Source organism: Malurus melanocephalus, unplaced genomic scaffold, assembly GCF_030028575.1.
Source record: "Malurus melanocephalus ecotype Western Australia unplaced genomic scaffold, MMel_1.1 scaffold_50, whole genome shotgun sequence".
Taxonomy (NCBI): Eukaryota; Metazoa; Chordata; class Aves; order Passeriformes; family Maluridae; genus Malurus; species Malurus melanocephalus.
This window is the reverse complement of record NW_026623282.1, coordinates 514,911-541,825: the sequence shown is the minus strand read 5'-3', so window position 1 is coordinate 541,825 and position 26,915 is coordinate 514,911. Positions and strand designations below refer to the sequence as shown.

The 26,915-nt window shown below is 41.0% G+C and overlaps 2 protein-coding genes across 3 annotated transcripts in view; both read right to left on the bottom strand.

Moving 5' to 3' along the window:
* Positions 1-197: 197 nt before the first annotated feature.
* Positions 198-4,811, bottom strand: TADA2B (transcriptional adaptor 2B). The gene is made up of 2 exons (XM_057365254.1): positions 4,537-4,811; positions 198-3,260 (listed from the first exon to the last, which is right to left on the bottom strand). Exons 1-2 carry the CDS (start codon positions 4,804-4,806, stop codon positions 2,268-2,270), a joined length of 1,263 nt encoding a protein of 420 aa, XP_057221237.1. The 5' UTR covers positions 4,807-4,811; the 3' UTR covers positions 198-2,267.
* A 1,756-nt stretch (positions 4,812-6,567) lies between these two features.
* The window catches only part of TBC1D14 (TBC1 domain family member 14), a 63,669-nt gene continuing 43,321 nt past the window's right edge, over positions 6,568-26,915 (bottom strand). For both annotated transcript variants that reach the window (XM_057365252.1, XM_057365253.1), the window contains 6 exons: positions 26,609-26,703; positions 25,513-25,584; positions 24,105-24,233; positions 21,090-21,199; positions 11,117-11,375; positions 6,568-9,883 (listed from right to left, as the gene is read on the bottom strand). In XM_057365252.1, coding sequence (XP_057221235.1) covers positions 9,818-9,883; positions 11,117-11,375; positions 21,090-21,199; positions 24,105-24,233; positions 25,513-25,584; positions 26,609-26,703 — 731 coding nt within the window. In that variant the 3' untranslated portion in view covers positions 6,568-9,817. The remainder of the gene's footprint in view (positions 9,884-11,116; positions 11,376-21,089; positions 21,200-24,104; positions 24,234-25,512; positions 25,585-26,608; positions 26,704-26,915) is intronic.

Sequence of the window (26,915 nt, the reverse complement as noted above, 5' to 3'; positions counted from 1 at the left end):
AGATGTGCCAAAACAGTGTAGAAATATGAAAATCACAGTTTTGAGGGGAAAACGTAGAAGAACCAAAACCAAAGCAATTCTCTTAAACCTCCAGCTACATGCAGAATTGAAGCTTCATAACACCATGTTATGGCAGTTAGGTAACAAATTACAGGAAGAACCAAATTAACTAGAAYGCTGAAAAGAAAGAYGGAGYTTCTTCTCACASGARTAGAACAGAGAAAATAACCAAGGGTTTATACCTTATGAACTTAAGTGCTGCTTGTACATGCATATAGGGTGGAAGTGGTTATTAAAGCTACTCAGCACATTGCAGTTAGCTCCACTGCTGCCAAGAAGAGACACTTTTGTCTCGAGTAAGCCACAACAAACCACTTACAGATAAGCCAAACAAAGTATTACATCCCAGAGGACATAGCCCTTACCTTTTTTGAAGGGACATAACATCATAAGCTCAAAAGAAAAAGGCACTAGAGTTTTGGTTTTATTCCTTAGAAATGCTGGCTTTGTAATTGTACCCCTTTTATTCTAAACTCATCGGTAACACTATTTTGGTAATGCTGGATGTATTAAATGAAACCCAGTTCTGATCAGAACACCGCTGCCAAACTGCAGAATTAATACTGTTTAAGATTTTCTGGTGTCCTTCCTGACTACAGCCCAAAGCATGAAAGCCAGATGACATTTCCAGATCTTGCACTCAGATTGAAGCCAGTCTGGTTCCAACCTGCTCTCCAGGGGACCTGCCCAGTCAGCCTCCAGTCACAGCTTCCTGCTCCAGACAGGACCAGCACGGAAGTTTAGGCACAGGTAACTGTGCCATCTTCCACGTGCTAMCCACCATTTTTTATTCATTTGGTTAAATATCAGCATGGGAATTTAAGGATGAAATGGGCATAAAAATCTTTTTCTAATYCTCCTGCAATATCTTTGCATTAATCAGCAGATCTTACTAGAACAGTACTGCGGGTCTGGAATTTGTGTTTCCCTCTGTGTCACATCCCAGCTGGTGCTGGCKCCAGCACCACTCCAGGCTGTAGCTGTCAGAACTGGGAGGAGTTCCCTCCTAAGGTGCATGTTCTATTTGTCAGTAAATTCAGATTCAATGTGCCTGGGCTGGTGCTTTTCAAGGTATGTGCAATTAGAGCCCTGCAGTGGCTGGTTTGAGCACTSGGAATTCAGGAACACTTTGTGCATTTTGAACAGATCTCCATCAACTGTTACTTTTGTTTCTAAAGACCAATCTCAGTGATCACATCCCCTTTRAGAATCTTGCTCCCTTTCCCTGACTTTCCAACAAAATTTAGGAGGCAGCTACACCTCCTCAGCCCGTACGAGCTCAGCATTTAAGATCCCTATGGAGGAGGAGCAGGCTCCCCAACAAGGAAAAAGGTGATTTTGCTGTCTGACGCTCCCGTGTGCCAAACATCTCAATGCCTGTTCTCCCAAACCCCATTCGTGGACCTCACTGTAGCTGATCCCTCCTCTGGAGCAGAGCTCCACAGCTGCTGGGGATTCCTGACACTCCAGTASCAAGTAGGAAATGTCAAAGCTTCAGAGGGGTCTGTCTCAGGAAACTCAAGTCAAAGCAATGCCCAGATCAACTGCGAGCTCTTCAAGAACCCCCCTGCACAGCACAAGTCCTGAAGGCATCTCACCTACCACACTTCCTTCCTTCCACTCCCTGCCATGGCTCATCCCTGCTGTGCTCTTGACAGGAACTCTCATCCTGGTGTCCCCATGCTGTGGCTGTAGTTACTAAGCAGAATGTTCCAAAAGCTTAGCAATGGTCACAAAAGTCCCTGCTCACCTGCTCCTGAGCACAGGACTTTTGTAAGCTTCACTTTGCTGCCAGCATCATGCCAAAAAAACAAAAAAAAGGGTGAAGAAAGTTCCCAGCAAATGAAACTATCTCCTACCTTCAAAGAAAAGCAAGGATTACACTGATATTCTTTTATCCAATAGGACTAAAGCAACTACTCTGGGACTACCGGACTTGAGTAAATTCACATGAAAAAATCTGTTCTAGTAATGTACCAAAAGCAGTAAAATCCAATGTAAAAGTTTCACAATTAAGTACTTTCCATGATCCAAAGCAAAAGTCTCTTTGAACCACCATGGATCATGATGACTGTGGGGGTTTATGTATTTGCTTTTTTGTGTTTTTAAGTGACATGGTTTCTGTATCTTTGGGGAGGGAAGGAAAAAAATAAGTGTCCTTGAGGCTGTAAAGGGCCTCTGCTGTGGTTTTTTAGATCAGCTGAGTTTCATGAAGCATCCCTGGATATCCAACCACTTTCTGTCAGAAAGTTTAAAATCCTTTTCTTGAGTACCTTATCTAAGTAACTGGGAAGGCGACTCTTTGAAGGAATTCCTTGTCTTTTTTGGAGATGATCTTTAATGATGATAGTTTTTACAGTAACATAACGTGCAGGACTCAAGTTCAGAGAGCTGCAGAGCACCTTTTCCCTGTCTGATAAGAGTTCAAAGCCAGGCAGGTTCTCAATGGCAGCAAATTCACCTTCTTTACCTTCTTCCTTCCCTCTCTTGGAACTAGCTATGTTCTTGTTCTCCTTCCTCTTCTCCCGTTTGTGCCTGGCYGCCTCATACTCTGCTGACTCTTCCATTTTGGTGATCCCATTTCGCCTATACCGCTGCAGCTCCCGAATCTTTGCTCGAAGTATCCTCTCCTTATGCATGTTCTCAAAGAAATCCTCAAATTCCTTACATGACATGAACTGGTACAAAGGCCTCAGTTTCAACCTCAACTCCTTCTCTTCTTTTGTGATCTTTCGTTTGGGAGCTTTCTCCTTGTCCTTTTTATCCTTCCCCAGGAARGCGGGTACCAAGTTATAGTCTCGCGCAATGTTCTTCCGCCGTTGCCTCTCCTTGAGTTTCCTGACGTACATGTCCACGTGAGCTCTCTTTAACTCGATTTCCACGTCGTCGTCGTCGTAGTTCACCGAGAGGCCACTGATGAGCGTCTCTGCGTCCTGGTCGTACTCGATCTCGTAGTCATCGCGGAGGGGCATGTACCCCARCTGCTGCTGCTCGGCCACCGAGATGTCCAGCGGTGGCAGCGGCGTCGTCAGGCTCGGGGACAGCGGGCCGCCACTGGGACACGTGTGATCCGTCACCCTGTTCGGAATAGTGTCGGGGATGCAGGCTTTTCCCAGGTTGCCATGGATGTACATGCTCACATAGTGCTCCATCACCTCCTGAGGTGTTCGGGATGCTCCCACGTGAGCAGCCATGTCCTCCTAAACAGAAAGAAAGGAGGAGTGATAAAATGATTCCCATTACATCTTCAGCATAATGAGCACTCAGGAAAGAGCACGACGTTTTCCCCGCTCCTAGAATGCCAACTCCCAGTACCTGAACTTCTCTAGCAATAGGGGCCATGTTTCCATCAGGTCTGCAGTTTCAGGTCCAGATCAGTGTTTGCAGTGTATGGGGCCAGGTAAGCCATGAAAACACCACATGGTGATTCCTGAGCACTCACAGCACTCCTACAAAGCCAGCTCACCATGACCAGGAAGCCATCCAACTTCCAAACCAACACCAATATTACYCGTGCAGCTTGGGTTTTGCTTGTTTATGTCACATTACTGAAGGGCAGTGTGAAAATAGACAAACAGTAGTAATTGCAAGAATAACAATATTTACTCTTTYCTAGTTATTTAAGAGCTAAGCAAGCTGCAATGACCATACACTTTAAGGTTTTGAAAAAGTCTTTAATGAAGCAAAACATAAGTAACAATGAATCAAAGCAATCAAAAATTAATCAGATAGTCCAGTGGAGGGCAATGATGATGACTGGGGGACTGAAGCAACTCTTTTACATGGAAAGGCTGAGGGAGTTGGACTTGTTCAGCCTTGAGACAATTGAGAGGGGACATCACCAAAGTCAATCAGTATCTGAAGGGAAGTCAGAGGATGGAGCCAGGCTCTGTGGTGCCAAGCGACAGCACAGGGGCAACAAGCAGAAACTGGTGCACAGGAATTCCCACTGGACATGAGGAAGAAATTCTTCACTGTGCAGGTGACTGAGCACTGGGATAGACTGCGCAATGAGGGTGTGGAGTGTCCCTCACTGGAGATGGTCAAGAACTGTCTGGATGCAATCCTGTGCAATGTGCACTGTAGTCCTCTCCAACCTGGCCCATTCTTTGACTCTGAAATCTTACTGGTGTTTGTCTAAACCAAGCCTGGCTGTGCAGTGACACTGAAGGGGAGCAGCCAGCCCGCAGCTGAGACACACGGAAGGCAAAGGCCGAGCGCGGATAAGAGGCAGGTGCAAGACCTGTGACACGGACGGGCTGACGGGAGGCAAACACAGAACTTCAGGTAGCGACAGGTCCGAGCTGCCGGGTGCGCTCCTCGGAGCAGCGGGGAACGGCCCGGAGCCACCCCCGGCACGGCCCCGCCAGAGAGGGGCAGCCCGGGGTCCGGAGTGCAGGACGCGSCCCCGGGGCTGCTGTCAAGCCGCTGGTCCGAGGAGGAGGATCGCCCCCGCCCCTTGTCCCTCGCCCTTACCCAGTTGCCGAAGCCGAACTGCTCGATGGCATCCAGCAGCAGCTGCTCCTCGCGGCTGCTCCAGCCGCCCTCGGCCTCGGCGCCCCAGAGGGTGAAGCGGCCGCCGTCCACCAGCTGGTAGCCGTGCCATCGGCGGTGCGGGCCGATCTCGGCGCCCGCCGAGAAGCACTCGGGGCAGAGCTCGATGTCGGCGCACTCGGTGCAGCGGAAGCGCAGCGGGCTCACCTCGGCCAGGCAGTACACGCAGTACTTCTTCCCCAGTTCCGCCATCTTACCCCGCCCGCGCGCGCGCGCGGCCGCGCCCCCGCYGCCCTCGCCACCAATGGCAGCGCGCTCGAGGGGCGGGGCCGCGCCGAACGCCGGCCAATGGGACCGGGGCTGAAGGGCGCGAGGGGTGGCAGACCGCAGGGACGGTTCCGATTGGCCGAGGGGGACCCTTCGGCCCTTCCGGCCACCAATGGGAGGCGCCGTCGCGAGCGGAGCCGGCGCGCAGGGGCCGCCCAGGAGGGGGCGGGGCCGAGCGGGGGGCGGGGCCAAGCGGTGCCCGGCAACGGGGGAAGCGGGGCGGGGCCGGCCCGGAGCAGCACGGGGGAACGCCCGGAGCCGCAGCGCGGTGAGACCGGGGTTATGGTCGTCATGACATTGCAGACGGAAGCACCTCTTCCCCGGGCAGGCGAGGATTAAAGAAATAGAGTGATGATTCTTTTCGCTTTACTCCTCTCGGYCCACGCAGAAAGCATCACTGTGAGGCGTGAAATCCAAACGCTTGAAACCACCTTGAGTTCTCAGAGAGAACTGGTCAACGCTCTATGGACTTTGAGCACATGAAGAAAGAATTCGACTATCTCAGTGATGAAATCCTGAAGCCCAAAAAGAAGGTATCGAACACAATCCATGTTCTCAGTCACTTAATGGGAAAACTGGAGTTAATGGAAGCTGAAAGTCAAGGCAGAAATGTTGAACTGATGAGCATCAAAACGTGTCAGAGGAGAGCGATATCCTGACCAAAACAAAGCCGGCCAGAGCCAGCCTGTGGAAAAATAACTTGAAATCGCAGCAGAAACGTTGGTTGCTTGGAACTGAGACACCACTCCAGGACTTTGAGGAAAAGGCAAATACTGTAGAGCTCCTAGGTCAGCAAAACTGGAAACGCAGAAATCACTGTGCTGGGCTGACCCCCACTTGKAGGGGAATTCAGATAAAAATTCAGAAAGCAAATTCCTCTTGCTGAGCATGGTTGAAGAAATTTGGAATYATTATTTAGGAAAATAGGTAGAGAAAAGTAAATCTAGTTTTGAACACATTTGTGCAACTCTTGTAACAGATACAATATAAATCTCTTTCAGTATCAAATTGGTGTCAGCTTAGAGAAAACAAATCTGATTTCACAGCAAAAGGAAGTTGGGCAGCTGCTCAGTGGATAAACCAGAACCATGGCAGCCAAGGCTTTGCCTGCACTCCACACGTAGCCTTGTTGCACAGGTACTGCCTTCTCTCTCCTCTTCTATCTGTCTTTTTATCTTTTATTTGGTCCTTCTGCCTCTTTTCCCTTCAGCTACAGGAACCTTCTCCACTTCAAGTCCTGAACTTATGCCTATGTCAGAATTAAAACAAYACTTCCTTAAGTTTAGCACAGAAATGTTTTTATGAAACTTGCTTTAAACCAAGATTTCTTCTTTTCAAAGTGAGAACAAGGTATTTCAGCATTTCTGAGTTCTGTGCATGTCACAAAGATGAATTTACAACTATTTTCTGTAATAAATTTATCAGACCTCAGGCYTAGTCCAAAGAAAAGTGTATGAAAAGGGACAAAATCACGGGCGTGGTAAGTATCAGATCTAAATGTTTCATAGAATTTAACAGGTCTTTTAACATAAGAACTTAAAAAACATTAGCAAGGAGTCCGCCCCCTTCAATACACAAATGGCCCAAAGTCTTCTTTTTGAACAGACAAAAACTGCTAAAGCTGCCTATGAAGACTAGTACTGGAATTTTTAATTTCTGAATTACACTGACAACAGTTAATTAAGATAACTTTACATGACTTTATTTAACAAAACCATATATTTACAGTGGAAAAAAGTTCCAGTTGGATAYGCATATCTAAACAAAACAAACGTGGTAACTACATAACCCAATTCAAACATGATGTACAGGAGATGTACCAACACTTCTCCCTACGTCATTCTTGTTTCAAAACATTCAAAAATAAGCTGTTACAAGGTACTCTTTTTTCCCAAATGAAATTGTTTACTAAATAAAATAACACTAATGATTGACTGCAGATTGAAGTTGCAAAACTGCTTTATTATAAAGTGCAGATTGTAAAGAATCCCAAAGCTGGTTGGAGTTTTCTGGTTTCTCTGATCTGCTGCACGTGCAGTGGTACTTTTGATGTATTGCAGCAGTTTYCTTTTTCCTTAAACCCATGAAGAAAAGTTTGTTTGATGGGGACATTTGCTCCATGTAAGAAAATCTCATGCATCTTGTTACAGATACTTTCAAGCACCTGAACAATAAAATTGTCAATTTTTTAAATGCAATTCCCTGAATGTCTTAAGGAAGATTTCTGTAATAGCTAATTAAGAGATTTGGTATAACTGCAAGAAACTTGAAAAGCTCAGTGGCAAGAAATTCTCTGCCGTTACTACTCATCTCTGTTTTTATCAAAATTCAAGCGTCATCTTCAAATCAAGTTATTAATAAGCTGAAATAATTGCATGTCTAGGCAGGTGATTTTTTTCACATGTATTTTGTTTGAAAACAAACTGTGCAAAGCTCCTTATTGCATTGCTGTTTCTTCATTAAAGAACATACCATATATACACAAAGAAATCATTTAGAAAATATATACAACTTCTAAGAACAGATCAAATCACAAAACAAAGTAATTACATTTGCAAGTAACAAACAGTGCACAAGTGTTGCAGCAGGCCTTTTCCCCACAACTATGCCCACTGTCACTGTTACATTCAACATCTTATTGAGAAGAGAAAAAGAACAGGCTGTTGATGGCTGCCAAGATACCTACTAGCTAAAAAATGCATTTTTAACCAGACAAATGAGCCACACTTGCTTTAAAAGAAAATACAAACGTAGTTGCAATGAAGACTTAAACCACAAAGCCAGTTACGGTACCACCTAAAAATGTATACTGAGGAAAAAGTGATCTCTGTGTTCAATAAACTGTTTAAAAGCATAGTGCAAATGTTTCGGATGGTAGGCCTCTCGTATTCTTCATGGAAAGGCATATTTGTTGTAGTAATAGAAAATGTAATATTAAAAAACACTTACTGACCTTCCTGCTTTCTATTGCACTTCAAAGCAATGGAGCATACAAGTACCAGTCATTGGAGGACAAAATCTGTACAAATTCTGAGTGAATTAACATGTTTCCTATCACATCTTAACATCTATTTTCAGTAAGTAATGACCTAGATWATGTCTTGTGGAGGAATAAAGATGACTAACAAAAAACCACATCCATTACACCAGGTACACAAAGTGGACAGGAGAAGAGGTCAATGAGGTATCGGACTTGCAGGCTGCATTTGCATTACACATCTTTCAAAATTATTATGAGTCCTCACTTACCAGGGAATCTTGTTCTCACTCTTCTTAATATTACAATCAAATTATCCCTCATAGAAATAATGTCTGTACCAAAGGACAGTGTTTYGGTTATGTCCTACAGTCCTTTACATTGTATGTTGAGTTGAGCAGTGGGCAACTATTCTTCTTGTTGTTTATTCAGACAATGCCAAAATACTCAGCATAAACCAGACTGAAGAGCTCTGGGAAACTGCTGACTGTACAGCTGGAGGATTTAGTAACGCCTGTTCACAGTTAACACAAATATTGCTTCAGTTACATTTCCCTTTTCAATGATCATCATTATTATAAAATAGGTTTTACACTATACACTATGCAATAAACATTCTTGTAAATCAGAGGCACTCATGATTTGCCCTTCAACATTCACCTGAATGCAGAGAGGATCTAAGATGTATGAGGGATTTACATAACAGCAGTTTGCTGCCGCTGGAACTTGCTCTCGTGTATTAGAGGTCGGGTAAACACACAGAAATGACAGCTTGTACTTATCCTGATGGTGTCTGGCACATTTCCCAATAAACTTCTTTCACTTGTTACTGTATGGATCAGCTCCAGTTAACTTTCCCACTGTGGCAGCAGCAGCTTCAGGAGATCCCACAAAACCTTTTCAAAAGCAACACTGGTGAACATTAACTGCTCCCCTACCACCCTTCCTMCTCAGTTCTGATAGTGAGCAAAGCTGGGTTTAAAGGAACGATCAAAATTGCTTTTAACCATTTCTCAGTTTATCTCCTAAGTCCACAGTTTTCTCTGTGACTGGACACATGGCACAGGAGTAAGTAGCTGGTAGGTAAGAACATCCTGAAACAGCACTGTCCCAGGAGAGGGACACATGGAAACATGCATTTAGTACTATGTGATCTTGGCTTTAAACAGAGGAAAGAGAGTACAATTGGGAAATTATGCCAGCTTAATGCTAGAACCCTCTTGGTGAGTTTGGAATCTAGTCTGATGAACGGAATTTCCTCCATATGCATCCAGATTGGAAAAATAAATTTCCAAGGCATCTTGAAGAATAATTGGTTTTGCACTGCTTGTTTGACTTACCTTCCAAGCTTACTTTCTACTTAGCTTTTTCTTATTAAAGAAAGGAATGTAGTTCTACATCTACATGATTTCTTTGGTAAATGGGACCCACAGCCTATAAAATCAGAAGCATTTCTAAATAAATGGTCCTTACATCATTTAAAATTCCAGCACCAGTTATTTAAAATCCAAATCCAGCTACTAGTACAGGYATTGGAAATAKATCCTACCTAAGMATGAAACAGGGGAAGAGCTTTCAAAGCAACCAACATTGCTGAATGTCCAGTCTTTTAAAACACCAAAGAAAAAAAATTCAGAAAACCCCAAACCCTTGATATTGTTCACTGCCCTCATCAGCAGTACAGATTGTGTAATGCTCTCCACAGCATATGCTCATWCCACTGAAAGTTTAAGGCTTAGCCTAGGTTTAATTTATAAGGGGTTTATCCCCTAATTTCCTTTCTTTTTTTTTTAACTCCTCCTCCTCCTTGTTTTTCTTCTCTCCCCCTTAAGGCTATTCTACTACGAAATAGAACTCTGAACTAACACTTTGATTTGCAGGCTCATACATGTCAAACAGTAATCAATACTTTTGCCACTTCAACTCTTTTCCTGGGAGTCACTGGAGGCAAACCAAATGTTAACGTTTGAGTGAAGGACTTCCTTTTTCCATTTCCCGGTTATCTTTCTGCAGAGCAGCCAGTATCTAGACATTTCAAGAAATGAGAGAGAAGAAAAGCATTAGATTAAAAAAATTACTCAATAATTCATTCCGAAGAGTTTCCAATTATGTCTGAGCAATACTATTTTAACTGTCAAATGTAATTAAATTTAGAGRACCTCTCCACTGACAAGAGACCTCTCCCGTAAGTCCTTGTGACATGGTGGATAGAAACAGATTTAACAGATGTTTAACTCCATCTGCCTCCCAACACACTCTTCTGAAGCCTGTTATTTCGGGAACTTGGCAGAATAGGGCCCCTATCTCTTCTTCYCCATGAGGGAAGCAGCAGCAGGCTGGGAAATTATTTGGAATGCAATCCTCATGCATACATGGCATGTTCAAGGAAGGTGAGACAACAGATCAACTTGTGGAGCCACTYCTCCTGTGAAGGTTAGAAATCCTCMTCTCMAAGAGAAAGTTGGCAATCGCCAGAATCCACAGGCACTACGACCCCAGGAAAGAGCCATAAACACCCAGTTGCAGCTGAATTGCCYCAAACACTGTGTTTAACATCATCTTTCATCTTCTCTGCAAAAAAACAACTGGATAAAATTGGCAGAGTTCTATTACAGAGCTACTCACACAGTGAGTTGTATTGCTGCTTTGAACACAGAAGAAAAAAAAGGGCATTTTCCACTCTCCAGCATGAATAGCTGTTACAGCCACCTAATGATTTCCACRTTCAGGTGACATCTTTTTTCTTTAAACTGGAACTGAGTTGAAATTAGTGATGAAACAATTTCTGAAATCACATGCTAAATCCCAATAAAGAAGTGAGAGATGCAATCACTTCTGTACAGCCCAAAATTAGGCAGAGATCTTCAAGATTAAGATGACTGTATGATAGTGTGTCCTGACAAACTGTCATCCTCTCTCAAACAGTGGATTTCTGCTTTTAAGTATCAAGTTGTAATGTTGCCACCACCCTTTGTAAGAAATAAATTTTAAAAGTTGTGTGACACTACTTCATAAATTTCACTCAATATTTCAATTTTGAATGTTGATTGAGCTCTCCCTTTCCAGAGGAGATTAAACTTGAGGGAATCCACTCACCTCAATGTACGCTAAAAGCATGAAGCGAGCTACACAGTCCAACCTACCCATAAAATCAAACACTAGGCCTGCTAAAATATTCTTTCAGATGTTGCCAAACCTCATTTTCAAGAGTAAAGTACATTAAAGTCATCAATTACCAAAGACTGACATCCTCTTTACCTGAGCCCATTTTTTGTTTCTACTTTGCATCTGAATGGCAGCAATAGATGTGAAAAATTCTTCYGAAGGCAAGTCCTCTGGTAGCTTTGTTAAAAACTGGGCTATATGAATGAAGTCCATTTTGGTCAAAATATCTTCAAAAAGTTTTAGTATTCCCAGTGCTGTACGGAATAAGAACTCTTCTCCATCACGGCAGAACACATCCCAGACACGACATGCCAAGTCCAGTGGCAAAGATTTGCTGTACAATGTGAATATCCTAAAAAGCAGAACAAAATTTGCAGCATTACTGGACWAGAATTCTTGGATACTCACAGAAGTACACACACCAATCATCAGGAAGGTTGAGGCTTCTCAAATATTTGTAATTGAATATCCTTTTTACATTTCAAATGYACTTCTGTTAGTTGCAGAATACCAAATCCATGGAGCAATATAAAATARTGCAACAATGAAGGTGTGGTGTCTAAGTTTGATTTTCTTGAATCACACCAGAAGAAACAATATACATRGTTTTACAACGAGAATGTAATAACCACAGCTATCATAAAAGACCTATTTGTCACTTCAGAGTTGAGAATTGATGCAGTGAAAACACAAAAAAGTGAACCTTAAGACAAACTGCAATGGGGATTCTGTAGTTYAGATAAAGGAGATGAGTAAAATTAACTCTTGTGTTCCAGGCTCCACTCACTGGTAAAGTAATAGCATGAGTTTTGAAGGAAGGATCAGCTTGAACTCCCTTGAAGTGAGAGAAACAGGCAAGGCAGGATGTCCCAGAGAGATGTAGATAGCAGTTAGAAGATGGTGGCTCAGTGGGCCTGTACGGATGTGATCCCTGAAGAGAAAGGGTAATACCAGAAACAAGAGCCTCCTCCCAGTTGCTAAAACTGTATTTTCAGTAACTACCATGAGCTCATTTCTTCCTTCACCAAAATGCTGACAGTCTTGCAGCCAGAAACAAAAGGTTGCTCCCTCCTCTCTCCTTCATCCAACATCTTCCTACACAGCAATGACCTGACAGCAAGTGATGAGAATTAAATTTCCTGGAATCACTTTACAGTATGTAAGGGAAAAGAGTTACAGTGGCTTTTTTCCTTCAGAATTTAGAGAGAACTTTTCCACATATGCACTKCACAAAAATCTCTGTAAAACTGCAAAGAATTCTCTCCCCGGCAGAGGTCAGCAAAGGCTCAAATTTCAATCAAACCTTTCCACACAGCTTCTAATAAAAACTCCTTTTCAAGTGTGCTGAACTAGTTTTTGTGTTTAGAACTACCCTCCATCACCTCCAATTTTTTATTTAGGAAATTTGGATTCACATTTAAAAGATAAAATTGAACATATATATATATATATATATATATATATATACACGCATATATAGGTATAAAAGATGAAGTAATTTATTTTTACAGCAAAGTCTAATAATCAAAGGTTTTCTGCATTATCTGCTTTTTACTGTATAAAAATTTATTTGAATGATGCGTCGTTAAGTATACAGCTCCTGTATGAAACTGCACAATTTAGAAAAAAAGGAAAAAGTACTCATTTTATAAACAWCCAGATGAAACTAACATTTGCACAAATTCAGGTGACAAGTGAATTGCTTGGTTTATGATCCTTAGGATTTTACTGTTTTTTCTATTTTTACATCTAATTGCAATCTTTTTATAACAAGTGGAAACATTTTAAAGCCTGTTTTCCAAAAAGCTAAGTTAGAATTATTAAAAAAAAAACCAAATGAGAGGTATAGGTCTTGGATGAAAAACCCACATCAGACATCCATGAAGATGTAAGAAGAGCACAATACAAGTGTCYTCTTTGGGATACTGGCTGATCCTGCACCACAGACTTCATATACTTTGTATACTCTTTCAATCCTTTTGTACAGCCACACACCATATAAAGCTGTACTGCCACAGAATACCTACACGGCAGAATAAAGACTTTTGTCTGTACACRCGCACAGGAAACAGCAACAGCTTTTCAATTGAAAAGGAACAGTGCAATAGGAAGCAATTCAACAGAGTCCTTTCCTGGTCACCAAGTAGCAGGCAAACACCCAGCCAGAAACAAGTCCTGGTCAAAAATAAGTAACAATGGCAAATTTTTGGACCTGTTTTTATTCACAGAAGCTATTACTCTGTCATGATTCAGACCTAACCTGAACAACCCATTTGTATTAAATCTCCAACTATGCAGAAAATTAACTGTCAAAAGAAAGAACTATTTATTAGAGCACTACTTTTGTATGAGAGGATTTACTCACATTAAAAAAGCTGTCACATCAAATAAGGTATTTGCCACTGAACTCTTCTTTGGAAGGAAGCGCCATTTGCAGGAAATTAYCAAGACAATTAACTTTCATTAATATCTGCATAGAACTGATGCATCAAGCCCTAACAGCAGAGACTGACCCCCTAGAAAAAGCAGTGAAACATCAGTAGGAATCACTGCTTAGAATACAGCATTTCATCCCTTCAAATATTTCGTACTGAAAGGTAATTTTTATTAGACATTTGAGCTACTGGTCTGAAACATGGCTGAAATTTATTAGAGTCATAAAGCAGCTGCCAGACTGAAGCAGTTCCAGCATTGCCTTTCAGGAGCATTGGCACACTCCRTGCACATGACCTGCTCTCGTGAACYRCAGGATGATTTTGTGTCTGCAGCTCTCTTCCAACCCACTCTAAGTYGCAGTTGCAGACAACACAGCTAACTCACATAGAGATGTCCAGTGTCAGAGCAATGCAGGTGCAGGCCACTAGCCTCTCTCTGCTTGGAAGAGGGAAAAAAAAGCAGCACCAGAAACTCCTGCTCCTCCCTGGCCCTGCTTACAATGGAAGTGTACTTTGAGGTAGATGCACAAAGTCCTGGCTGGTTTGCTGCTCACAGGGAAAGCACATGACCATAAAGTCATTAGGAAAGCAAAGCACTGCTAACCATGATAAYCATAGGCTCCATCCTTCTTTCCTTTGCTTCTTCTTTTCCTCCTCTCCTTTTTTCTCTTTTCTTTATTTTTAAATTAAAAAGTCTCTATAGGCTATTAGCAAAAGCAATGTAGACAGGCTAGATTTTACATTGGCAACTCACACACGACACTCATGCAAATGAGATCTTAYGTATTCTTGCACTATACATTCCTTTCCCTGTAAATTTTCCAGTAAATGTCTGTAAATTTTAAAATCATTACAGAATAAAAGAAGTGGAAGTGCTTACTTTGTATCCTATTTGGAAAAAAGAAAACTAAATATTATTTAATATAAAATGCAGACTGCAAGAGAGCATTTTTTGGGGGAAGTGGAGAGTCACTGGCATGACATGGATTATGCTTTTCTTAAAGCAAACTTATAAATACTTTACTGCAAGTGCCCACTAAAAGTGGCCAGACAAAGTGGCTTGGACCTTTATCATTAGCCMACAGTGTCAACAGAAAGTTCGTGTTCATGGAGCACAATCACAGTCCACCTAATACTAAAGAACCACTGATCAATCCATCAGTGCAAACACAGCCCTTGGCTATAATTATTGCCAAAATCATTTTTCTGAGTAGGGATAAAGAGGTGTTTGTATAGCAGCAGCAGGCCATAAATAGACAGCATGTGTCCTTGGCAAATCCACATTCTATTCTGCTCACACGAGCCTGCAGAACATCAGCTGACAAGAGAGAGAGGCCAAAACTGGGCTATTCAGACACACCATTTCCCCTCTGTTCTTTGTGAACCTGCCTGTATGTTGCTCTTTATGGCTCTTTCACACTTAATCCTCTTCACACTCACCAAAAAAAGTAAAAACCTGTAATGGCTTTTGAATTCTTTCTACAAGATTTATCAGCTGGAGTTTAGGCTTAAAGCACATGGGTCCTTTTTAAATGAGATGCCTTACTTGCAGCAAATATCCCCTGATAATCATATCACAGTACCTTTTAATTAAACTATTCAGTCTTTGGAATTTTCCCATCATAGAAGGCAGCAGTGGGACTAAACTGGCAGGGGGCGTCTCCTCCCTAAGTCATCTACCAGCTCCAAGAAAACCTGCACAGCTGGGTTACCTACAGCATTTCTTTTTCTTGRAGCATACCCCTTCCAAAATGATTTAAGAACACCAATTTTACAGCTGTCCCCTGCAGCACAGGTTACAGCAAGAAGCACAAAGGGGACTAGTTGATTCCACTGTAATTGTGGCAGGAGCAGRAGGGTTTCCCAGCAACTGGTCTGTGCAGCACTGGCTACTGGAGCCCTCCCAGAGCTGGCACCAGATGAGATTTACTGCACACATGCCTGCACAGTAACCACACCAGCCACTGGAATAGCAGCAGGAATCCTTCTGGAGCTCAGAACAAATGTTCATTTAAATAAAAGTAACGTTAGAGCAATGCTGGTTCACAGAGATTTTTACCTACAAGCAAAAGCTCTGCCTACTCTAAGCAACACTGTACCTAATTACTCCCAGACTTTAAATATACTGCAGCCACACTCTTAAKGGCAATTTAAAGAAAAAAAAAATCTAAATCTGCTTCTTACAGGATCAAAGTATTTTGAAGTATGTGTATGTATTCACACACACATGTGAATACACTTACACATATATTTAAGTAAAATATGAAAGTTTTACATAAATAACAACCTGCACTGTCTAACGAAATTAAAAACAGAGTGGTTGGAGCTGTGTAGTTCAAGACAAGTGTGAAGAAGTCTAATACAGTAGTGGGCAGGTCTATCTTGAGTAGCCTTCCTGTGCAAGATCACAGTGTTGTAACTCTCTAGGGATAGGAAGGAACACAGTAAATTGTCCTTGGAATTAAAATAAACAGCTTGAATATGGATGCATGCAGTCAGTAAGAAATGCTAATCGTGAGTTCACTGATACAAAGACCTTGAGAAGCACCGTCCAAAGTCACTCCTGAGTGAAATTTCAAGTGCTCTTAACAACAGCCACAGAGATAACAAAAGGGAAACCTGATGTGCCTCAACATTTAAATAACACTGCAACACAGACTTCATCACTTCAGTTCTGCACTCTCAAGTCAGTAATTTTTTCTTTTTGGTCGGTTTTGTGTTTGTTTTTTTCCACTATACATGTACTAAGAGAGAACAGCTAATCACATAAATGTTTTCCCCAGAAAATACAATAAAGAGTATTCTATCAAATCAAAATTGCTGAAGGCAATGTAAACCTTCAACTTCTGTCAAAATATTCTTTTTYTCTAAGTCTCTAATTTTTGGTATTGTTTCTCAGGATTTCTTTTATGATGTAAAGTTAGACAACAGTATGATATTAACATGCCTGTACCATGAGGATGTTTAATTTTAGTTTCTCCTATATATCACCTTATTTAAGACAGCATCATATCCAACTAGCAATTCATAGTATCACAGAATACCCTGAGTTGGAAGGGATCCACAAAGATTACTGACTCCAATTCCTAGTCCCTGCACAAAAGCCAACCTGAAAATCATGCCATGTGCCCGAGAGCATTGTCTGAAAGCTTCTTGAACTCTGCCAGGCAAAGTGCTGTGACCATCTCCCTAGGCAGCCTGTTCAAGTGCCCAACCACCCTCTGGGAGAAGAATCTTTTCCTAATATTTAACTTCAATCTCCCCTGACACAGATTTGTGTGCTGGACACCAGAGAGATCAGTGCCTGTCCCTCCTCTTCCCCTCACGAGGGGACTGCAGCCTGCAATGAGGTCTCCCCTGAGTCTCCTCTCCTCCAGGCTGAACAGACCCAGTGACCTCAGCCACTCCTCACACAGCTTGGTGCCCTCAAGGCCCTTTCACCATCTCTGTTGCCCTCCTTCAGACATTCTCTAATATTCAGATTTGTTTCTTATATTGTGGCACTCCAAACTGCCCCAGCACTCGAGGTGAGGCTGCCCCAGCTCAGAGCAGGGCAGGACAATCCCTCCCTTTCCCAGTTGGTGATGCTGTGCCTGATGCACCCAGGACAGGGTTGGCCCTCCTGACTGCCAGGGCACTGGTGACTCTGTTCACCTTTCCACAGACCAAGACCCCCAGGTCCTTTTCCACAGTGCTGCTTTCCAGCATCTCACTCCCCAGTCTGTCTGTACATCTAAGGTTGCCTCATCCCAGCAGCAGAATCTGGACAGGTTACTGTGAGAGATAGTATCAAAATCTTTACTGAAGTCTAAAAATATTACATCAACTAGGTGGGTAACCTTGTCWYAAAAGGAAATCAAGTTTGTGAAGCAGGACTTTGACCTTATAAACCTGTGCTGGCTGTGTTATCTTCCAGAGGTCTTTYAATACCTCCCAGAATAACCTTCTCCAGAATTTTACCAGTCACTTTAGTGACACTGACATGCCTTTAGTTTCCAGAGACACCCAGCCTGCTCTGCTTGAAAATCAGGACAACACTTGCCATCTTCAGACAACTGGAACATCTCCAGACTCCCAAGACTGTTCAAAAATCATTGAGAGAAGTCTCATGATCATCTCAGCCAGCTCTTGGATGAATCCTATCAGGCCCCATAGACCATCAGGCTRGAGCAGCAAATCCCACACAAGTTTAGAGTCAAATGGAAGTTCATCATCCTCACAGCCATGGTCTTCCAGCTCAGGACTCTGGGACCACCAAAGCACACCCTCATTGTTAAAGACCAAAGCRAAGACAGCATTAAATATCTCTGCCTTGTCTGTGTCCCTGCTKGTGAGGTRACCACCCTCATCATGTAACAGGCTAATGCAATTTCTGGACTACTATTGACGTTATTGTCCATTAAAAATGCAACAACCTGGTGATATCAGTATTGTCTATCCAGTTACTCTCCCACATGCTTACAGTCATCTTATTCTGATGTTCCTTTTATTCAGTTGCTTCCTCCACACACAGGCTTTTCACAACATTGAGGCAAAACAATTTCAACATCTTTCGTCTTATCACTGAACACACCAGTTTGTGCTCTCTTTCTTCCCTTCTATCTTATCCTAGTATTTTTTCCATTCTCTGTGGATCTACTTCAGCTTAATGTTCTCAGCCTTCAGTCATAMAATCCTTCTCATGGTATTTCTCTCACTAAATGTTGGGAGAAATCAGGCTATTCATTACCATCCCCCCAAATCCCCTACACATGATGCATTAAAATTTAACCTCAGTGTAATAGCCAAGTCACACAAAGCCCATTTTAACCACCCTCTGTGCAACAGGCATATACAAACCACACAAATCAAGCAAAGACAGCATGAGAAATCCATTTGAAGTTGAACCTATCAATGGATGTTACGGACAACAAGGGCTTTCCTGCTTCAGCAGGAAAAAAAAAAGACTCAGGAAAACTTGATCCCATTGGTGAACAAGGCAAGGAGCCTGGTGACAAAGAACATGCAGACAGCTGTGGTATTCACTGCCGCCTTCATCTCAGTCTTTGGTAAGATTTGCCTTCAGAAATCCTAGATCCTCCAAACCAGTGGAAAAGACTACTGTAAGGAAACCTTACCCTAGCTGGAGGAGGATTATATTAGGGAMYATTTAAACAAACTGGGCATATACAAGTGTGTGGAGAAACTGAATGAGTTCAGTGAGGCCACTGTCAATTATCTTTGAAACATCCCAGTGATCAGGGGACATTCCTGAGGACCTCAGGGTAACAAATGTGACTCCTCTTAAGAGACAGGATCCAGGGTCCTGTCTTAAAAGAGACAGGATCCAGGGTCAGGCTGGTCAGCTTCATCTCCATCCCTGAGAAAGTAATGAAAGAAAAAGTCCTTATAGGCAAAAAGGTTATTGTGAGAAGTTAGGAGGAATTTATGAAAGCAAAACCATGCCCAATCAGACTTGACAGCTTATCCAAGGGGATGACTGGTTTGATGGGAGAGGGGACAGCAACGGACATTGTGTATCTTGATGTTAGCAAGGTTTTCAACACTGTGTCTTGTAGAACTYTTGATGAACCAATGAAGTATRGATTAGATAAATGGACAGTGAGRTGGACTGAAAATTGGCTGGAAGGAACTTGTTTGGAAAGAACTGTCCAGCTGAGAAGACTGTCATTTAGTGGCATGAAGTACAGCTTCAAGCCAGTCCACTGGTAGTATATTGATATGCATCCCACACTTTTTAATGTTTTCACTAAAAACCTAGATGATGGGTCAGACTGTACCCACAGCATGTTTGCAGGTGATATAAAACTGGAAGGGGTGGCTGATACCACTCCACAACCCTCTGACACTGGAGGAATGAGACAACAGGAGTCCCATGAAGTTCAGCAAARGGAAATGCAAAGTCCTGCACCTGGGTAGGCAGTAAGCCCAAGTACAAGTACATTTGGGAAGCCARCTGGCTACAAAGCAGCTTTGCAGAAAAGAAGACGAAGGTTGTGGTGGACACCAAGCTGAAYGTAAGCCAGCAATGTGCCTYTGCAGCAAAGATTGTTCAAAARCTCCTGGGCTGCAGAAGAAACACCACTGCCAGCATGCCAAGGTAGGTCAACCATYTACTCAGCACTGAAAAGTCAGCTCWGRGCTTCCCAGTACAAGAGAGAYRTGGAYATAGTGGAGCAAGTCCAGYTCACYATGAAWKKKRWKRAARGSYTKGRMMWSKWAWWMMRRRGGRRAGKYYGAGCAGGCTGGTACTGTTCAGATGGGACAAGAGATGCTTGGACCTAAATGCCTAAAAACACTTGACAGAAGGATGAAAAGAAGACAGAACCAGACTCTTCCCGGTTGCATCCAGTGAAAGGACAAGAGCCAACCCAACAAGCACAAAATTAAATACATTTCTTATGCTTTTTAAGCATAAGAAAATAAAAAGATTGCTAATGACAAGGCTGGTTGAACACTTGAACAGAGTTGCCTGAAGAGATTGGAGTCTTGTTCCTTGGAGGTACTCAAAACCCAACCAGACAAGGTCCTGAGCAAGCTGCTCTGATTGACTCTGCTTTGAGCAGTGGGTTTAGATTAGATGATCTCAGGGGACTGTTCCAAAAACTCAGAAATTTTATGATCCTATGAAAATTAATGTCTTCAAACTTGGAGCTTGTACTGACTGATTTACCTYAAATGTATTTTTTGTAAGAGATCAGTAACATGTTGAGTGTTACCAAGGAAGTCTTAAAGATCAGGGTACTGCCAATGTGGTTCAGGTGAAATTGCATTTACATTACAAATATTTTCCAAAAGAATAGCTTATCACTCTCAGGAAAAAAAATCCCACTGTTACCACTGGGCATTTATTCTTTTACTTAAGGTATTTATCAGATGCTTGAGAATAGAAGAAGTTGTCAAAGGGGCAAACCGATTTTTCACAAAAAAATCATTCATGTAAACCCAAAACTGACAATGAAGTCTTTCTGAAAACAGACATTTTAACTGCCCCAAACCAAAGTCTGATAGGCACAAACGCAAACACTCAATTTGGAGTGCCTAATACCACACAGAAATTTGGGAGAAGTGCAAATAAGATCTTTGTCTTTTTTCCTCTCTAAGGAAAATGTTCTGATTTTACCAAAACTAAAAAGAAAGACAGTTTCATCTAATTAAAAGACTCTAACTGCCTGTCTGCTAAGTGGAATAGCTTTTCTGTAGTTTTGAGTTTTATGATGTATGGACAAATGTTTTAATTACACTTTTCCAGCTCTGTGCAGGACAAAGTATACATTTCAAATGCAATACTGGCAATATTTTCTGAATAAACAACACTGGTACAGGTAATAGACAAATTTTCTCAGAGGATCAATCCAAACTGGCACTAAATATGGATAAACACTGCTATCTAGCACTATTTCCAAAAAAAGCTTCCAACTTGACACAAGTACAATAATAAAGGTTAGGCAAATGTTAAACATCACRGAATTATGTGGGAATGATTTGGATTGACAACTCAAGCACTTAAAAAATAAAGCCTTTATCTCAGAAGAATATTAAACCAGGTAAGAACATTCCAGTTTCTGTCACGAATACTGACATGGAGCTGTATGTTACACACATTAGTAATTACACTTTCAATTACTTACCAATCAATTAGGTAGATGTCTGGAGTTAGGTTATTTTTTTTGAAGTGAGCAAATAACTTTGGCAGATTTTCTTCAAAGAATACCTCAAATGCGGCAAAGTAAGTCAACATCTGGGAAATATAACAGGGACAAAACAAGCAGTTAGCTGTATTATTAATAGGCTTCAATGTACTATCTGTTGTAGGATTAACACTCTTCAAAAACAGGATCAAGTTAATTACATGATACTATTAAGAGCTAAGCATTTACATAAAAGGCAGMATCTGCAAGCACAAAGAGTTTTAAGATCCACTCTATATATGATTCTTWTACTACAATGTAACATTTGCTTTGGGTCTTGGTCAGCTTCCTTTGGAAAGAAAAATACCAGCAGGAGAGGAGTTTTTTGTTGTTCTCAAAATAATTAAAACAGAATGGTGTTTTATGCTTGTGGCAGTAATATAATATTAYACTGAACAAAATCCAAGACCCAATGGAACATAATGAAATACAAAACTAAAATAATGTTAATACTCCACAGCAACAACGAAGAGTCCACTATATTCCAGTCACAAGTCRTATTCTAATACCAAAGCTATTCTAATAGTCTAATACCAACACAATATCCTACATTTTACAATTAGATAACATGAGTTTCTTTTGCAAAAAGGAAGATACGAGGTTTACACAGAAAACTCAAAGAGTGGGACAAGACACCTACATAAGAAAAAGATGATAACTCTCTCTGACACCTTGACTCCTGCACTTCATTGCTTTTAACACAATTACTTTTATGCTRTTTTAAAATTCAAGCACTTGGTCAAATTTCATAACAGAGAGCATGGAAAACACAAACCTTCAAATTCAACTAAGAGTTAAAAACAGAAGGTTATTTAGTTACCATCCTTAATCCTATAGGGAGAAAAGTTAAGCAAAGTCCTTGAATGATTCAGTAATTTTAACAGCAATATCCCAATAAAAGCAATAAAGAAAGGCTGTGATTTCTTCAAAGTATGAGTTGCAACAGCATACTTCTCCCCAAAACATCATGCCAGTAAAGGGAAAAGATCCTTTTGGAGACTTCTGTCTGAAATAATTTTACAGGATGACAGGTTTGTTTCCCAGGGTTTTTTATGTCCTTGTACAAGTATTTCCCATTTCCTCTRAATGAAGTGACAGATGGTGGACTACTTTCAATAACAGTGACAAATACAAACCTGAGCCTGGTAGTCAGTACAAGTCAGAGACGGGTGTATGCTACATAAATAACTGAAGTTCCAAGAAAACTCTTAACTTCGTTACTGAGAAATAGCTTCAAACATGACACCAGAAATCCAGGAACCCACTTTAGAGACCAGTACACCTCAAACAGCTTCCCAGGGTGGATTTCAAATTCAAGGACCCATGAGATGTTTGAGTATAAAGAAGGAAGCATGTAATGCATCAGACAGTCCCACTTACAAAACAATCTGCTGGCACCACTGTAAGACAGTTCTACTAAAGTTTCTATTTTCCAAAGTACAGCAGAGACAGGACCTGGCACATAACTGCTACAGTCATATCTATTGATAGCAATGTKGGCAGCAGTACAAGTGTCTATTTTGAGCAAGTCCACATTCAACAAGATATTTCCTTAGTGGTAATGAAAAAAGTAATATAGTTTAATACAATTAACCAACAAAAGAAGATAAATATGTATAAAATACTATTATGTACACAACTAACTTATGCTGGTATTATTTTTTATTAATTTACTATATAACAAATCAGCATTTACTTATTAAGYTGACACAAGATGAGGGTAGACAGCAGATCAGTATGTTCACCACAGAAAGCAAAACCCATCTCACTCAAGTATCGCCAGTCACTTTGAAATACTARATGACATTTTCCTTGTGTTGTTAAATCATGGGTTTGCTTTCATGATGTTAATATTCCATGTATCATCATTTCTCCCCYCTGTAGGCACACATTCATCACATAGTCCCTATTTGGCCAGCTACCAGAACTGAACAGCACTATGAGAGAATACCAAACCCCACTAGCTCAGCTAAAAAAATATTTATCTTATTCTATCCAATTTAATTCCAAAACCATCTTCATAAAAACCGTATTTACACACTGAATGCATGAGCATGTCTGCTTTTTCCAAGTACTGTAATGGAGATAGCTGATTCTGCTCCTAGCAATGTTACCTGCCCTGTGGTACATTTTCCCATGGRATTTACAACTGATGAAATTCAGGGCTGAACAGGGAATGCTTTTCCAGCARAAATACTGATAGGATTTCTAGTGTCTACTTTCTAAGCAACAACAGTGAGTGTTGTCATCATCCATTCCCTTGCTTTAGTTCTTGCATTTGAACTCATAAGAGGCAGATCCCATTTTAATAATGCTAACAGGTGAGAARTACAGAATGCCATATATTTTACACAAAAATAACTTTAAAGTAAATTAAAACTGCATTTGAGGAGATGTGTCTTATTTTGATAGTGTACATGCTAACATGGAGTTTTACAGACTCCAGAGAAAATCAGGCAATCAGCTTCCACCTAAAAAACTTGAAGGTTCTTTCTCTGAAAAGAAGCCTGTGGGACTCAAACACAGCTGCTACAGTAAGACATGTAAAACCTGGTTCTCCCTCCAACAGTCTGTTTTTAGCAACCTATTAGCTTATGATAAAAAGAACCTTCAAAAGACTCTTCCAGTATTAAGGTGCTTTCAGCTTTCAATTRCAGTGCTGTTGAAAACCACTTACGATAATACTCTCATAAATATTCTCTGAGCATCATAAAATAGCTACTCAACAATTTTATTCACATGTCTTGTTCAAAAAGTTTGATGGGATGATCTTTGGTTGGCTTTGACATTTTTGAGGGATTCTGCATACATGTGTTCGGTGGGTTTTTTATCAAGTGTGTTGCTTTTAAATCTGATTCATTTTCCATGCTTCTTAAATCATTGATTTTWATTTTTTTAGACTCCCCCTACATATTATCCACAGCATGTTGATTACAGGTTTTTTTGCATACTTACAAGGCCATGGTCCACACGGAAAAATGCCATCTGACAGGGCTTATTTAAAAGGTTAGAAAAAGCAATGAAGGCATCTGCAGTATCCAAGTTCAAGATCAATACAGCTGCTATGAATGACATGCCCTGTACCTGAAAAAAAGGAGAAGCATTACCCTTTAGCAATAACTATATTATATTGCCTCATTTTGTCCTTGTATTCACTAGTGTTTAATGCACTCACTGAGTTGCAGCATCTTGAGAAATGTTCAGAAAAGCAGGATTTTTTAACCCCCATGACCCTTGATATCACATGTTCAGTGCATGGAAGCTAGCAAATCCCATGTTACCTTCTTTCAAAGTTAAACTCCTAAGATGGGCTAGGTTGACAGTACTTTCAAATATACAGAATAAAGGTTTTTGTTTTTTTTTTTAAGAATAAGGCTTTTCTAAGTAATTCCTTTTCTCCCAGGGATGGGTTTATTTGTGGAAAGCTGAACTTAGACCCTAGAGACAAAGCCTGTACTTTGGTTTTTCAGTGAATTACCAGCAGTTAAAGACAACTSCACTGACCCATTTAACAAACAAAACCATTTTAAGATTATGCTCTTATTTCATTCACCATAAGCTCATCATAACATTCCCTTTTTCTATAAAGTCTATTGTGGAATCCAGGCAAACCTCTTACCCTGAGGGTGAAGTGCTGCCTGCAGTCACATGGACCAAGGTGTGACYGTCATTCCTGCAAACCTGAGGAACAAGCTCCTTCCCAACACAACAGGCTGTTGCCATGCCACATGAAGCACGGCAGCTGATCTGCCCTTTGTGTCATTTCCCAGCAGCCATGTTCAGCAGCTCTTGCCATGCATTACGTGCAAGCTACAGAGTGGGAATATCCCCTCTCTACGCTTGCCTAGTCTAAAACTGCTTCTGAATAAAGAGTAAGCCTCTCTGTACAACCATGCCCTGCATATAGACACTAAATGAAGTATCTGAAATCTACTCAGTCCTCTCATGTTAACTGCTTCAAACACTRTGAGTGAGCTCATGTAGCTTGAATGGGCATCACTTTAGAGACTGGTCCAGAAGCCCACAGAGCTAAGGCACAGAAATGCCAATCATTTCAATTCAACATCAGTCTCAGTAAGRCTGATACTAACAATAAGCACTGAACTATACCTTCTCTTTGATTCCAGTTTTCAAAGTATGTACTTTTGAGTATAAATAAGTTTTCCAACTACTTAACCTATAAAAAGCTCAAATCTAGGAAAAGAAATGTTATACACACTTCTCAAGCACGCACTGGAATAGAAAAAAAGCATACACAAACCCCACTAAACTATATAATATAAAAGAGACTGATAAATACAATCCTTCCTCCCCCTAAAAGTATCTCCCTCCCACCCCTGAAAAAACAAAATTTTTCACTTACATAGCCTACATCAGGTCTGTAACAAGTATAGGCTCCTAAAATACTGTGCAATGTGTCATGGTAAGGACCACCCTATAATTAAACAAAAACAAGACAATACGTCTGATTATACAGCAAACATGTTAAAACACCTTCAGTGCTGCAGTTAGTCTCTATTACTGCTGATAAAGGACCCATTCTTTCCTAATGCACCTTAGAACAGCTGAAGTATTCAAAATTATTTTAGCTTTAAAAGAATGAAACAACTCTCCAAACCCYATTTATTATAAACACATAAAGTTCATCCCATACATTTACATATTAAATACTTATACAATAGAAATGCAAGCTTAAGAGATTCCTCATAGCTCAGCAGAACTTTGACAACAGTGCCAAGAAAGTTGAACAATAATGCAAACCACAGAATTGTCTCTCAGGCTGGTGGCAGAATTCAACCATGAAGAAAATAGTCAAAACAACAATATGCCATAATAGAGAAACAACACCAAGAAGGCCATGTACAGCTAAAAAGAATTTCATACTGTTGACTATTGGCAGCTGCCATATCTTGCACTGAATACTGTAACTGACTGAGAACTTTCAAAAGGGAAAAGTTTTTTTCACCCAAAAATGTTGATTTATCACAATCTAAACCTTTTATTGGGCTGCTGAAATTTGTTCATAGAAGGAAAAAATCTGATTAAAATGAGTCACTAAAGTACACCAAAACCATACAAGTTGGTTTTGGACCAGACCAAAATAAAAGCCAACCAGTCCCATTTGTTTGAGGTGTTCTCTCTCACTGTGTATTTATAAATAACAGTCTTGATTCACTGACTTGGTAACACTCACCTGCATCACTTCATCAGACAGAAACCAGCACGAACTAGGTTAGATAAATCACAATGATTACCCAGCAGTTTGGGGTTTTGTATGTATCTCGATCTTATTATACTCTAGATAATTTCCAGTTTTCCAAAATCTCTAGGAGCTTTATCCTCCCAAGATGATTACTCCCTCAGATTTGAACTCAAAGGGCTGTTTGAACCAAGGGACAGGCAAGACTATGTAAACTTAATTTCACTGAGGAGTCAAGACAAAAGTTAGCATTGCTTACTTGTTGGAATATACAAAGACTAGGAAACGTTCTTGAGATATCCAGTTTTATTAACTCCAAGCTTGCCTCTCTGTCAGCTGYAGAAAATCCAGCATCTGCAAAAGCCAAAGTTATGTGTATTAGAAATTACAGTGTACACTCACTCTTTTTTTGTTTTCCAGTAAGGGTTAGCTTTTGCACAGTTCGCACAAATCACTTATTTTGATGCGAATGCTAGGGAATAAGGCTACAGAAGAACAATTCCCCAAATGCTACACACAGGCTGAGCAGAAAGTGTGTCCTGACCTAGAGCAACCCTAGAGTGCAC